General features: G+C 40.4%; 1 protein-coding gene across 4 annotated transcripts in view; it reads left to right on the top strand.

The window, feature by feature from the left end:
• Positions 1 to 11,781, top strand: part of LOC134210946 (uncharacterized) — a 73,731-nt gene extending 61,950 nt beyond the window's left edge. For 3 of the 4 annotated variants that reach the window (XM_062687400.1, XM_062687401.1, XM_062687397.1), the window contains exon 3: positions 67 to 11,781. In XM_062687400.1, the coding sequence (XP_062543384.1) occupies positions 282 to 11,552 (11,271 nt within the window). In that variant the 5' untranslated portion in view covers positions 67 to 281 and the 3' untranslated portion in view covers positions 11,553 to 11,781. Of the gene's footprint in view, positions 1 to 40 lie in introns of all 4 variants that reach the window. The other variant, XM_062687398.1, reaches the window with a different exon arrangement.
• Positions 11,782 to 14,911: the final 3,130 nt, after the last annotated feature.

The following is a 14,911-nucleotide window of genomic DNA, read 5'->3' as shown; positions in this document are numbered from 1 at the left end:
TTTCATTTTCTTTGATACCCGATATTGATCTGATACTTAGGTATTCCAATGCAAATAAAATTACAGGCAGAAGTTCCTGGTGCATCACAGAGGCAGCATCTTCTAACGTCTTTAGATTTATTCAATAATATAATCAGGAGTATAGGTTTGAAACTTAAATAATTTTACGATCTTCCACAGACTACTAACGATATGTATTATAACGATAATAGTTAGAAACTCTGATTAAACATAGGTAGTATGTATATGACAAATGTCCGGAGTAGAATAACGAAATAATAATGTCCAGTCTCTTTAATTTTAATTCCTCGACGCAGATTTTTTCTGTTGGAAGTACTGTGAAACTCTATCATAGCAAAACAGACACCAATGCCAACAGGCAACTGTCTGCGTTTTTCGAAGGAAAATTGTTCAACTATCAGTACGACAGGGAATCAAAAATATGGTTGAATTATGGGAACTCCACCTTGGTCGCAGATGATCAATCCAGGAGCCAAATTTTATTCACTCCTGATCCGTTGGGGAGCCCTCTGATGCTGAAAACCACCCAAGGCATCAATTTCTATCGACGTTCGGGGGACAGTTTCGATCTGTTGACGAAAAGTGATGATTTTTTCCAAAATGAATTTCATGACTTGTACGGCTGGGACGAGCCTGGAAGCATTCTGAAGGTTGGGCGCTTTTATCGCGATAGGAGCTATGTTGGTATCTTGACTAATCGTCTCAGGTACGGAGTGAAATTTTATGCCGTCATCGAGAGTGAACTCCTGGCGGGACGATATCCAATATGGGCGTTAGTAACGGATTTGAGTTTGATTGGGGATTGCTCAAAAGCAGACATTTTCCTATCCGATTTGTGGGGGAAAGGTCAAGAAAGCATCATTGTGCGGAGACGGGAAGGATTGGACATTTATGAGTTCAATGAAAACAACGGGCTTGAACGCTTACTAGAAGTTCCCGATGCGGCCAAGTTCGACGACTCTGAGCAAAAGTTATTTTTCCCTTATCTAACAGGCCAAGAATTCAGAGATATCGTAGCGCTTAATTCTAGTGGATTATTTCTTTTCAAATATGCCCACGAGGAGAACAACTACCAGTTTACGCATTATAATTCATTGTTTTCCAAAGTAAACGGGTGGAGTACCAATCACGTGGAATCAATTCACTTTGCAGATTTGGACCTTAATGGCAGACAGGATATGGTTTTCACTGGACCAGCTGGGATCGACATCGTTTCGTTTGACAATAGAACAAACGAGTGTAGATCTTTGCTGAATAATGTCCCGTTCACCGGCCCGTGGTACCATAGCGAAATCAAAGCGGTACTTCCTGAGGACCAATCGCAGATGTACAATCCAATGGTGTTTATGCAATACAGAAATGAACTCCGCTGGGCAAATTTATTGGAAGGTGACTATTTCATTCAAGAAGAATTTGAAGAACAGAATGAAACCTCTTCTCGCATAGAAACACCTGTTATACCATCATTAGTTCAGTTACCACCCAGGGAAGAGAAACCGTTGCAATTGCTAAGGGACAAGCTGGACTGGTCCTGGATTACCGATTCAGTGGATAGGGATACGGGAAAACCGAGATTTCAGCTGCCTCTAATAGATCTATCCGAAGAAGTGAGCCTCTTGAAACTAGCGCTTCGGTACGACGGAAACAGCAAAGCGTCGGATATCCTGGGTGTTGGTTGGTCTTTGCCACCTAACTTCATAGCTTTGGATCACCAAAACAGTGTTTTTCCCGAGGACGAGAAGCACTACGTTGTGATCCAGGGTGTACCGCAGCAGTTGGTATCAGATTCAGGTCATTCCATCGAGGGTCTTTATTGGTTTAACGGGATGAAAAATGAATCGGACATCCATATTCGTCATTCGACGGATCATGAAAGATGGGAAATTAAAAGCAAAGGAATTAAGCAAGTTTTTGGACGAACGGAAAAATCCGGAACTGGTGCCATAAACTTGGATTTGATTTGGGAGAATTGGCGAGGTAAGGGAAATAGTTCGACGGGGTTAAGAAACCTTGTTACTGGCTGGTACTTAGCAGAAGTTAGTGACGATGATGGTAATTCAATTTATTATAGATATGATTCAGTTGACGATACCGTTCCCACGGGCAACAAATACACTCAGGAAGTATACTTGAAAGCCATCTCTGATAATAATGGGAATGAACTCATTTTAAATTATTCCAACAAAGATCGAAGCGAATATAAAGTACTTCCTGCTGTAGATAATGATGGATTTTTCAATATTAACCGATTACAGACACGATATCTGAGTGGTTGTACGATAATGACCCAACGTTATCAACAAGATATCGACTTTGTTTACAAAGTGTCAAATGGTAAACGCTTTCTCACGAAGATTATTCAAGAAGGTGACATCACTGGTGAACCAATTGTAGAGTTCATCTACAAGAAGATGTCTAGTTCGGACTTGCTAACGAATGTAATATTGCCTACGGGTGCCATGGTTGAGTTCGATTACCAATTCCTTGGATCAACATCTGCCATCACCGAAGAATTAGGAGCAAGGTTCGACCTACCGACAAACTATAGAGTTGACTATGGAGAGGAAGATATTTTGATTAGCTTTCGGAATGAGCAAGGACAGGTTGTGCTTCGATTGTTCAACCAAGACATGACTCAAGAATTAGGATCTTCGGTATCCAGTTCTGCTTTAACAAGATTTCCCTTATTAGGGAGAGGGTTAGCAAAATCGCATGAAATAGGTCGCGCTGAAGAATTCTTTGCGGTTGTTTTGCATTATAGTACTGATAGAGAGCTATGCCTGCTTCGTAAAGAACTTGGTGAGTGGAAATCGGCCGCAAAATGCTATGACTTCAGTGAGAATGCGGTCATCAGATTCGGAAAAGATTTCGTAGTGGTGGCTGATGTTGACTCTGCTGCGCAGTTGATTGAATGGCACGCTGCAACTGAGACGTGGATCGTGCGAACATTTTGTGGACAGACTTCAATACATGGAATACCTGTGCTTATTGCAGCATTTGATAGAATGTTTGTTGTTTATGACAACAGACGTTTGTGTATGGGATATAGAAAAGAGAAAAATGAGTGGAGCTCCAAAGTTATTGCAGACGTTCCCGGAGTTATACAGAACATTAAAGAAACGTTGAATAAATTCGACTTGGAAAGAGAGACACACAATCAACTATTGAATTACTTCACCAGCAATGCGCTTTACCTTGAGAGGAACCTTATTCTGTTGAATGGATGGAAACTAGAAGGAACGCAGCTTTATTCCATGATGAACTTGTTTGCAATGGGTAGCAGCTATGACGTCGCTCATCGACAACAGTTCAAGGTAGTCCAAGATGACCTGAGCCAATTTTCCCAAGAAATGGATGGCCATGACGGCAATTTTTTTACCATCGCGTATAAACAAGTTGAAGGCATATTTAAGCTTATGGTTAAAGGTTTTCGGGGTCCAATGCTGGATGAAATATATCAACATTACAACAAAACGCTGGAGCAGTTCTTCGAAGACACATGTAGAAATAAGAATGGCTGCGGTAAACGTTACGAATATGTGAGGGAAGATATAAAGAAAGAAGTGGACAAAACGATACAAGAAATTCACGAAAAAGTAATCGAATCTTTGGGTAAAGATTTCCTTCTGAATCCCGGCAATTACACTGGGATTCTAAGTTCGCAAACGGCAACTTGCGGAAACAGAAAGTTCACTTACATCGGAGATACGTGGAAAGAAGGGACATTTATAAGGAACGAATTGAACTCGGTTCATTTATCGATTCCACTAGGTGACAAGTTGATTCTTAGTAAGCAAGGAACGAAATCACCACTGGAGTTATATAAACAGGGCATCGATGGACATAAGGAAGGTAATGCTTTGCTGAACCTCGATATTAGAGAATTGAATCAAACTTCGTCTCGTAATATGTATCCCATTTACTTGGCGTACCAAGAAAAAGACAAACAAATGAGCGTTGTTGAATTTACAGTCGACGGCAGTTTAGGAAACGTCTATAAGCTACCTCTGGAGGAGAAATTGAGCCCTTGGGGTAGTTATCAAACGCTCGTTACGACCATCGAGCATTCCGATACCAACACGAGCTGTACTGGCGTTTTCCGCCAACAGCTTGGTATCAGACGACTGCTGCCCAATCCCGTTGTTACCAAGATTGAGATCAAGTTCGGTAACGGAAATAAACGGGTTTCAGGTTTTGACTACCATTCTCCAAAAGCCTCTGGAGATTCAGTTTATTATGAGAGCATTACAACGATTCCTGGCAATGATAAGTCGTCCTTCGGTTGGGTTGAAGAAATTAGGGGAGCTGCTGTGGGAAATAAGGTGTTCAACTCGCAAGGAATTCTAATAGCAACCAGAAAGCAAGAGGAAGAAGAGCCGAACGACTACGACGAAGCAAATGAAGGCGAAAAGTTATATGCGAATACTACCTTATATGATACAACCGGAAGATTGGAGGTAGCTCAATTTTTCCCTGATGAATTGTCGGATGACGAGGTTGGCTTCTATGGTTTTGAGGATTACGAAATCAATAGAATCGAGGTACAAAATTCTACCAGTGAGAAGAGATGGAAGTTCAACGAAACGTGTGTGGTGAAACAGGGATTTTCGTTTACCGGGGAGAACTTTTTGAGGTTGTCCAAAGGTATTTTGGTTGGAACGTTTCAACCTAAAAATCAGTATCAGGAATATGTTGCGTCAAGTTGGCTTCGATCCCCTAGGAATTCTCTAGAGATTGATGCTGTAGTACCCTACTTAAAGGCAATTATTCAAGCTGAAAATGGGGATGAAGCGTCGGTATTATTAAGTGAGATTAAATACCAGACTAGAGATTGGTTTTATTTGGAGGTAATAATTAATCTACCTTATGTGAAGCAGATATATGCAGATACACAGCAGAATTCAACTGCATTGTCAACCAATGACGGGGACATGAAAATAATTGTTGTTTTAGGACCGACTAATAATACTACAGTAGAGATCGACCATGTTCGCTTTTCTCCACTAAGAAGCGATTTTCAAGCAAACGTGTACGATTCGAAGGTAGTAAAAATCAAAGAAGTGATAAGGGCTAACGGTTCAGTCCGCAGACATATTTACAACAGTCATCAAGAATTGATGGCCAGCTTCAACGAGTATGGACAACTCGTCGAGTTGAACACACATACTAAGGCCTCCAGCATAGACAGAGTAGTGAAACTTAGAAGCAAAGTGAAAGTTCAACCAGAATCGGGATTCCACGAAGATTTTTCTCCGTATTCGTTCCAAAAACGCTGGACCATAGACGAACCTAATGCCTGGCAGATATCTCCTGGACAGCTGCACCATTCCACTGGCAACTCTCATGCTTTGCGCCTTGATCCATACGAAATGAGCTCAGCTTCGTTTGGCATAAGCCTCTGCTTTTCCTTACAATCTGCGAACGCGGCAATAAAACTCAACGACGAGTTAAAGCTTGAGCGCAATGGTGGAAGAGTTGAGCTCTCATTTTTGGACAAGAAGCTTGTTGTTCCTCTTAGTGCAGAAATGTTGATTCTCTCTGAACACGGTCGATTGTTCATTTGGATAGACGGAGGCTTATATTTCGACACCTTTTCGTATACCTCTTTGTTCGAGTGGAACGTGGTTGGAGAAGTGCAAATAGGTAACGTATTGGTGTTTAGTGAACCTCGTGTTCTAGTGACGTATCTCAACGAACTGGGTGAGAAATTGCAAGAAGCGATGTTGGAAGACCAAAACTCCGTGGTAGTGAAGCAGTACCTTTATGACAAACTCGGAAGACAATCCATCACGACGCAATCAATACGTATAGATAGAAGCAATAACCAATCAATGTTAGCTTTCTACCCTAGTTTTGTTACGAATGGTAACCCATTCGTTGATAACTCTGTATGGGATAGCGGAATACTTCAAGGGGACATAATCTCGACAGTTGGAGAATACGCTTTCAGCCAAACCAAGTACTTTGATAACCCCCTAGACCAAAAATCTGTAGAAGGATTTCCCGGAAAAAACTTCTCTATTTCAGGACCCTACGCAAAACACTTCTCCCATGTTTCCGAAAACGTTTCATTGAAAACTTTGTTTCCTGTTATCCAAAACTACAGCCATTTGGTGGAGTACAAGCCAGGAAATGTGGAAGATATCCAAGTTTTTGACAGCAAGAAAAATAGGGTCGCTTGGTACGTCCATGTTCCAAAAAGCAAGGATCTACTGAGCACGTACGAGTTCAACGACCAGGGTAAAGTAGTAAAAAGTCTACCCCCGTTGTACCACGAAAAAGTTCAAACCTTGTTAAAATTCAACTCACATCATAACACTACATCCGAAGAAGAAGCGGCTCTACAAAAAATCTTAGGCACACATATTACTTACGACATCAACGGTTCTGAAATAGCAAAGACGACACCGGATTCCGCCAAGATAGAAAACCTTTATGATGAAACAGGCTTTCTACGGTACACTGTTTATCATTCTAATAACGTAACCCAAGACATTGAAAACATAATCTACTTCGATTATGACGGTCTCGGTAGACTGAATGACACAGGAAGGTTAACAACATTGGCCCCCAAAGAGCAACTTCTGACGCTAAGACTTTCAAGTAACAACACAGAAAAATTTCAACAATTCTACCAGAGTGATTTTGAGCGGGTACCGATATGGCGTGGTCAGATGAGAAGAACTATCACCTATAATGAAGGCGAACCGCTGATTGAAGAGTCAGCTTTAAATGCGGACCAGGAAACCTTAAGCAAACGAATCCTTATTCCAATCGATGACTACAAACCACTGTCGATTGAAATCAACAAGCGTTATACAGGGGGTCAACTAAGGGAAATCGAATACCCCGCAGATATTAAAGGCATCAACTTACGCCTTGCCTATAGCTACAATAAGCTCGGTAAGGTTACGGGTATTGGCCTCTCGGAGTCGAAAACAAACTTCATCAGTTATACCTACAACTCTGCCGGACATATTGCCAGTGAACGACACTCGCCGAATCTGGCAGTTAATTTTACACGACACTATAGCTATGAAGGACCTGGTTTCCTAACCAAGTTGGAGGATAAATATTTGACGGAAAGAGTTCATTACACTTCCGGGGGTTACGGCGGACATGGCTACGGTGACGGAACTATCACACAAACAGATTTCAAAGCAACGTGGCACGCAAACTGTGACGACAGAGAACTCGGCCTGAACGAACTGTCTTTCGTAAATAAACATATCTCCGCGGATGAGTCCGCACTTTGCTTCCATGAGCTCAAGAAAGCAGGCTACTTGAATGAAAACAATCACCAAACTAAGGCTTTCTATCCGAACTTGGAGCCGAAATTCCCAATTGTCTGCAGCTATGGAATAACCGGGCGACACATTCAAGCGACTTTAGGAGAGAAAGGGTTCCCTGCAGCTTACGGGCACAGCTACGACTATGGAAATCATCAAGAACTAACAAAGGCAAAATATACAGTGGGGCTTGACATGCTGTCACCACTGCAACCTGACACCTTGGTCAGAGAAATCCGTGAGCTGAACAGTACGGCATCCCGCGATATATGGCAATCTCTGACAGATGCGGGATATCTGATTGCTAGCAATGCAAAAGATGACGTCTCACTATCCCATTCCAAGCAGGGAAAATCGTTTATTCGCTCAGATTTGTGGAGCGATTTGATAAGCGTCAATCCCAATTATGGGAGCTACAAAGAACCTTTGGAGAAAATTCTGATAAATGCTTTTTCGCAGAGGCAAAGCTTGCCTTCGCTGAAGTTGAGTTTACTGGAGACTTTCGCGCAGTGGATCAATACTGGCAATCGTCAACAAGCTGCGAATAAAATTTTAGAAATGCTGGAAACGAAACAGTATTTCCACAATCCTTTGGACAATAACTTCATTAACATTTTGGAGAAATACAAGTCGCTTATTCCAGATGTTGTGCGCGTGTTGTCGGAGCACATTGCCAAGCAGCTTGGTGAGTCGGAATTTGACGTAGAATCGTATGGTATTGATGCAAACGGAAACCACAAACACTTCTACACTGGATTTGATCGCTATGAGCTGAGTTACCGCAACAACACTAATCAAGTAACTGCTGTCAAGTTCAAATCATTTGCTTCGGCGCAACCTGAGCAGGAGTTTTCGATGGAACACGATAGCAGAGGCAACGTGATACGAGCGATGCACCGAGGTATCAAGAGAATCTTTTACAACCCTGTTTCGAATCGTGCTACCATGATGACGCTGACTGATGGAAAAAATTTAACCTTCTACTATGACGCCCAAGGCGAAAGAATTATGAAGCGAGTAAGCGATTCTCTTGGAAACACCTTGAAAGAAGTCCATTACATACGTGATGAGTTCGGTCGAACCTTGGTAGAGCGCCAAATCTCGTACTTTTCGACAGATCTTTTGCAAGATGTTCTTGTAACAGCGTACGTCTATGGACCGAAGGGATTGGTAGGATTCTTCCGGCGAGATGAGTTCTACAGTGTGATCACCGACCACGAAGGCTCGACAAGGCTGGTGATCAAGGGCGACGAAGTAGTGGCTGCCTACGATTATCTACCGTATGGCCATTTGATGCGCGAATATGGCAATAATCCCCTGGGTCACATTTCCTACAGGTATACGGGCCAAGAGTACGATGAAGAAACTGGTTTATATAACTATCATGCCAGATTCTACGATCCATCCATTGGCCGTTTCTATCAAATCGATCCGAAAGGACAGTACTTCAGCCCGTACAAGTATGCTGGAAACTCTCCGATATCGATGATAGATCCGGACGGCCAGTTTGCCTGGTTTCTTATACCGCTTATCATAGTATTAGGCATTACAGGAGCATACCTTGGAGGGGCAGCGGCGAATCGCAACTGGAATCCAGCTAAATGGAACTGGAAGAGCGGACATACATGGTTGGGTATTATAGGCGGTGGAATTGGCGGAGCTTTGCTGCCTGTGGGATTCGGGGCATCTGTGAGTGTGTTCGCGGCTGCGGGTTTGTCAACCATAACAGCCACCATTGCCACTTCGGCCTTAGGAGTAGCGGGGGCATACATCAGCATGGCCGCATCAAACAATGAGTGGGATATAACTAAATGGGACTTTGCCTCACCGGAAACATGGAACGCAGCATTTCAGGGATTTGCTATAGGTTCTGGGGCAGTGGGCGGATTCAAAATGGCACACAATTTCTATTTGAAACTCACACCGAACGGTAAAAAACTATTCATAGTTGGAAGTATGTTGTATGGTAGCGGGACATTCGTCATGAATGGTTTCGTTAGTGGCTGGGATTTTAAGAAACCTGGAGTTTACTCCGGACTTTTTGATGCCCTTGCTGCTGCTCCTGATATGAGCATGTTTCTTGGTGGCACTGGTAAAGGCTTGAAAATGTTCACCAAAGATATTTCTAAAGTCATGAAATTTTTGGCCAAGAATAGAAAATCTATTTCACAGGCATTGGAAATCGTTAAATCCATGGAAGAATTTTGGAGAATGATGCAACTGGTTGGAGCTGTTCCGGTTGTAGCCATGTCCATATACGCAATGGGTTCTGCAGTTAACGACAATAAAATATGGGATATGACATCTATTGGAACATATCAAGCGATGATCAATGGTCTTCTAACAGGAAGTCAACTTTTTTCGTTTGGCAAAGCATCGATCAAAAAGTTGGGTATTAACAGAAAGATTGAGCTCGCTAATCGCCCAGCGAAAATTTCAAACAAAGTTGCACGAGATGCTATAGAGATCTACAACAACGTAATGGATGCAAAAATATTTGTTAATGACAAGTCTTTTTCTAGAGCATCAATAGATCGCATTTCAGTCGGTAATATTCCAAATGCTGCAATGACCATTGCAACCACGGATCGTTTTATGGTCGTTTCGTTTTCAACTAATAAGGCCCCTGGATTGATACTGATTTATTCCCACGATAAACTTAGTAGCCCTATCTTGAAAGGAGTTTCCATTCAATACAATAATGAAGTCGTTGCAAACAGACCAGTCACCTTGAACGATAACGAAATACGCAGCAGTGAAATATTAGCTGCTATAAAAGCAAAACAAGCAGAAATAAAAACATTGAATATCAACAATTACAGCCAGGAAAAATTGAGGGAAATTTTCAATCATGACCGTGTAATCAATGAAATTGAAACCCAATTTATGAGTAAAGGTTATATTGATAAATCTGTTCTAATAAGCATACTCCAGAGTACTGTAGAATTCAAAGGGACAACGCACAAAGAACTATTAAAAGATATGCAAACATTAACGAAAGAAAGGAATAATGTTTTGCATGGCGATAATAATGTAGAGGAGCTTGCAAATATAGATAGAAAAATTAGTAAGAAACGAAATAAATTGGCCGAGTCGAAGAAAAATGTTAACGATAATACGGAATTAATTTGGGGATATATGGGACCGTTCATTGAAAAAATGACTTTATGGGAGCCCACTAACTGTGCAGAGCCTCACGCTGTTACAGCACTATCCAGAATAGCCGAAATATTTCCCGATCCAGCATTGAGGTACACTTCCAAGGATATCCAATATCTTGCCTCCTACAAGCTCGCCCATCTTCCTGAGCTCGTACCATTCCAACGGTGTGACAACTGTCTCATAACAACCAAAAACGTGAAAAATGTTGTAACTGACGATTACTGGCTCAAAGCGATCAACGATTTGAAAATCATTTATGAACGTTCTGAGCTTGAGTTCAATCCCCTTAAAAATCAACTTTTCTTCCTTTTGCCCCGTCTGCATATGTCAGAGAGGATTGCTCAAGCTAAAAACGCATCCACCACTACAGTACTACCAGATACGAGCAAGCAGAGCCGTAGGAATCGTAGAGCAGTGGAATATTCACCGGATGGTCCAATCTCAAACATGGCGAGCTCATCAAACAGGATGTCTTCGTGGATAAGCAGCGTTGCTAACTGGTTCAAACGTTCCGTAAATGGTTTAGGCTTCAAAGATTCATTACCTGAGGCGTCAACCAACACGATTTCACAAGTCACCGCTTCGATCGATGGGAAAGGAACGTTGATGCTGCTGGATCTGATAGTTCGTAAAATTTCTGGTCAACATTATACTTCCACCGAAAGTTCGGCCATACAGCCACTTGCAGCACAGGCACTCGCAGTTGAAATCACGGAAACATTTGAGAAGACAATACAGCAAGCTGCTTCGCAATGCGAAACCTTGGAGCAACATTTGGGCATCGATTATAGTGAATTACAGAGTAAAATATTAGGCAAAGTTTTAAGTGGAAATTTCGACAGCATATCGGACATATTGAGATCTTACGCAAGGAACGGTCAACATGGTATTCAAACGAAAGATCATAAACTTGTTTTCACTGGTATTGATGAGTCGCTAAATGAAATTATAAATCGCACAATGCAAACGGTTTTTCATAACGAACATAGCAGAGATAATGGTATCCAAGACAGAAAATGTTGGAAGCAACACACACCGTTGACCGATAATTTTTCTAATGGAAAACAATTAATTCAGTAATGGTGAAGGTTAAAATATTCGAAAACAAAGAATTTTAAAACTGTTTTCTTTTGTTTAACAATATATTTGCTTAAAAGATTTTTTAGGAAACCGCTTTTTTCTTATACTATAATAGATAATATTGTAAGCAAGATGTTGAGCAAGATGTAATTGTGAAGGTTATTTTAGCTTGAATTGATCATAAAATGTGTTAATATGACTAATGTATTATAAATATACTTTCGCTGAAATAGTAAAATATGGTTATTTAGAGTGATGACATGTCCAGGCCTGGTAGCGATGAATGACATTCAAAATAGTGACTTAGTGACCAACGATGACTAAAAAAGTGACCAAATAGTGACTTTTAGTTTCAGGAAAAGTGACAACATAGTGACTTTTGTATAAAGTTCATAACCAGATAGTGAGCTACAAGTTGCATTAGCATTGTTACGGTGTAATTCGTAGACTAAAAACTATGTAGCGATACTCACTTTTATCATTAATCCTTATCTAGAATGCTATCATAAATCAAGAAAAGACAAAAACTAAAACAATTTAAAAGCATGAAGATTACTACTACGCCTATCTTCACGTTAACCATGAAAAGGATGGAACTTAGCAAGAGGTCATCGCCTAAGCGACACCCTCATAAGTACCACGGAGTTGAATATTGGGGAAGGTATTCGTTCGTTAAGCCAGAAGCTTGCAGTTTGACCATGATAAATCATATTTAGTCACACCACAAAAAAGTATATATATATATATATATATATCAGCCGTCACGGAAACAGGTAGTGAGTTACAAGTTTTTTTTTTTATTGTCTTTATTAATGAGGTTTTCGGCCCTTGACCGGTTCACCTCATAGGAGTTACAAGTTTATAATTTCAGCAACGATTTTGAAGCAATTACAGCACTGTGGTAATAATGTTTAATATAATAAAACGAGCGATGGGTAATGTTTTTTACATAACCGCGAGTAGACGTAGGACTTTTATAAACGTAACGTATTTACATTTACAACTTTTGAATCTATGGAGTTTGATGAATTATGAAACCAATTACTTTCCGTGGATGAGCAGACCAAATCTCTCTGGGCTAATTTTATTCTTCTTCATCCACCACCGCTGCCTTCGCTACCTCAGCCTTCATCGGCCTCTAGCCGTGAACTCCGAGCGATACGATGGGCGATTGGATCCATCGCAACCGACACCACGGCATCCGACCATCATCAAGCACAGAATGACAAAAACATGCGCCCACTTCTTTCATGCATATTGGCAGACCCAGCGGCAGTTCTACCCTTGGCGACTGTATGCTGTGTAGGTAAACACAGCGAATGAACGAACGAAACGTAAAATGCTCGAGCAAAAAGCACGTCAGTACGCGCTGCTGTCACAAATTGTAATGACTCGCACACGGCAGGCACTGCTTCTTTTATACACAAAGAAAATCTTCCGGTAGACCCGAAGGTCCGTGACATACCGAATTCTGATGTCCGTGTTAGGAATGCACGGGATTGGTTACATATGAAATTTTTACTGACTTTGACAAGAATAGAAATTTTCAATAACTTATCGTTAATAATCTTAAGTTGCAATGAAATAGGCAAAATGGTGGAGAGTGTCCGAGTCGATTGATATATAAATCTTAAAAATCCACCGAAAGATAAAGGCGCTAGTAACGTTCAAAATCTTCCCTTCCAGCGTAACGCTCTCGATTTCCAAAAATCTAAATGACACCCAGTATAGTAAAGAAAGACGTAAGTCCTACGTCAATAAGAGCTCGAAGTTTTCCGTGAAACTGCAAAAACAATGATCTAATTGATTCCTTAGACAGAGAATTATTTGAACTCACAAAGCTTATAAATCTTTAGTAGTTAAAAACTTAAAGAAATTAAAATAATGAAGAAATTTTTAAAATACGATTTTTCCAGCAACAGGTAGATTTTTCCAATAACAGTAGGAGCTTAAAGTGGGTGAAGGAGTTGACAATGCAATACGCGTCTCCATGCACGGCTCATACCAAAATGCTGATTCGCCGATGCGTGTTGCGTTGTTCCCTAAGAGCTGCCAACTAAAAGGCGGTTTGCCTCATGAGTTTTCCGGCAACGTAACATAGCCCATTTTTTTAAATGTTATTATCAATATAATTGAGATTTTATAAAATTTTAAGATGGAATCAGCTAGCTATATTGTTTAACTGTTGTATGAGGTAAAAGTACCCATGAAGAACGGTATTGCTAAGACATCAAAACAGTATTTGCTTAGGTAGGGTCGGCCAATCATTTCGATTGATTTTTATGGGTATTTGTATGAACTTCGTGTGAAAAGTAACTCGGTCTCTGTAAGAATTGTTAATAGGAAGTTGATTTAATGCAACTTCAACCGATTGAAACTCACAAAGTTGCGGATAGTTGCAGCTGCAATGCACATGATTTCATAGGATACACCGAAAACAACGATTCTGTTGATGTTTTAGGGCGGAGCTCGTTGGAACTATTTTCTGAGCTCCAAGTTACTTCAAGTTTAAGAATCTTTATCGAATAATATTTCAACGAATTTAACATTTCTGTTTCTCGCATACAAGGCCTAACTTAACTGATATTTGGTTGCAATACAATAATTTTTGCTTAATATTAGATATTTTATTTACGAGTTGTGGCTTCGTGCAGTAAAAATCTGTAAGAACGTTTTTATGGACCATGTTATTTGAGGAAATTTCTGATTCATTTATGCCTACCCATTCATATAAGTTTGTGTGCATATCACATGTGACCGTTCTCTATGCTTCCAACATACGTTTACAAAACAGGAACTATAGACAAATACCTTTATGTGCACAATATGCTAGAAAACGAATTTTTAAAATTTAATTTTGTCTATGAGTATATGGCCTTTTGTGGTTTGTCCGCAACTCGATTTTGGAAAACCTGTTTTTACTTACGGTAAAAACACTGTCTAGCAGGGTCTGTGCCAGAATTACGTTTGACAACAATCATAAACAATTTTAAAGTACTTTATGTCATATTAACGCTCATTATTTTCCCTGACATGCAGCTAAAACTGTGTTCACTATCTTAGTTACAGGAATAAATTTATGTTTATCTGTAGCAGTTTTTAACAAAAAAACTGGATTCTACACTACTCAATTCTGTACTCTGTACTCTAAGTCTAAAATTCGTATTTTAACAAATTCCATTCGTGAAGAGCAAGACCATAGTTAACCTGAATCGAAAGTAACCTGGCGATTCTTACAATACACCTCCGGAAACAATTATAAAGCATTCGCTGAAGTTCATTCAAAATGGTCACGTTTGTGGATCAAAGTCTTAATTTCTAGCGATTCAATTGAGGACATTTTTGGTATCCCATTTTGG

Source organism: Armigeres subalbatus, chromosome 2 (genome assembly GCF_024139115.2).
Source record: "Armigeres subalbatus isolate Guangzhou_Male chromosome 2, GZ_Asu_2, whole genome shotgun sequence".
NCBI lineage: Eukaryota > Metazoa > Arthropoda > Insecta > Diptera > Culicidae > Armigeres > Armigeres subalbatus.
The sequence above is the reverse complement of the archived record's forward strand: the minus strand, read 5'-3'. Positions and strand labels throughout refer to the sequence as shown.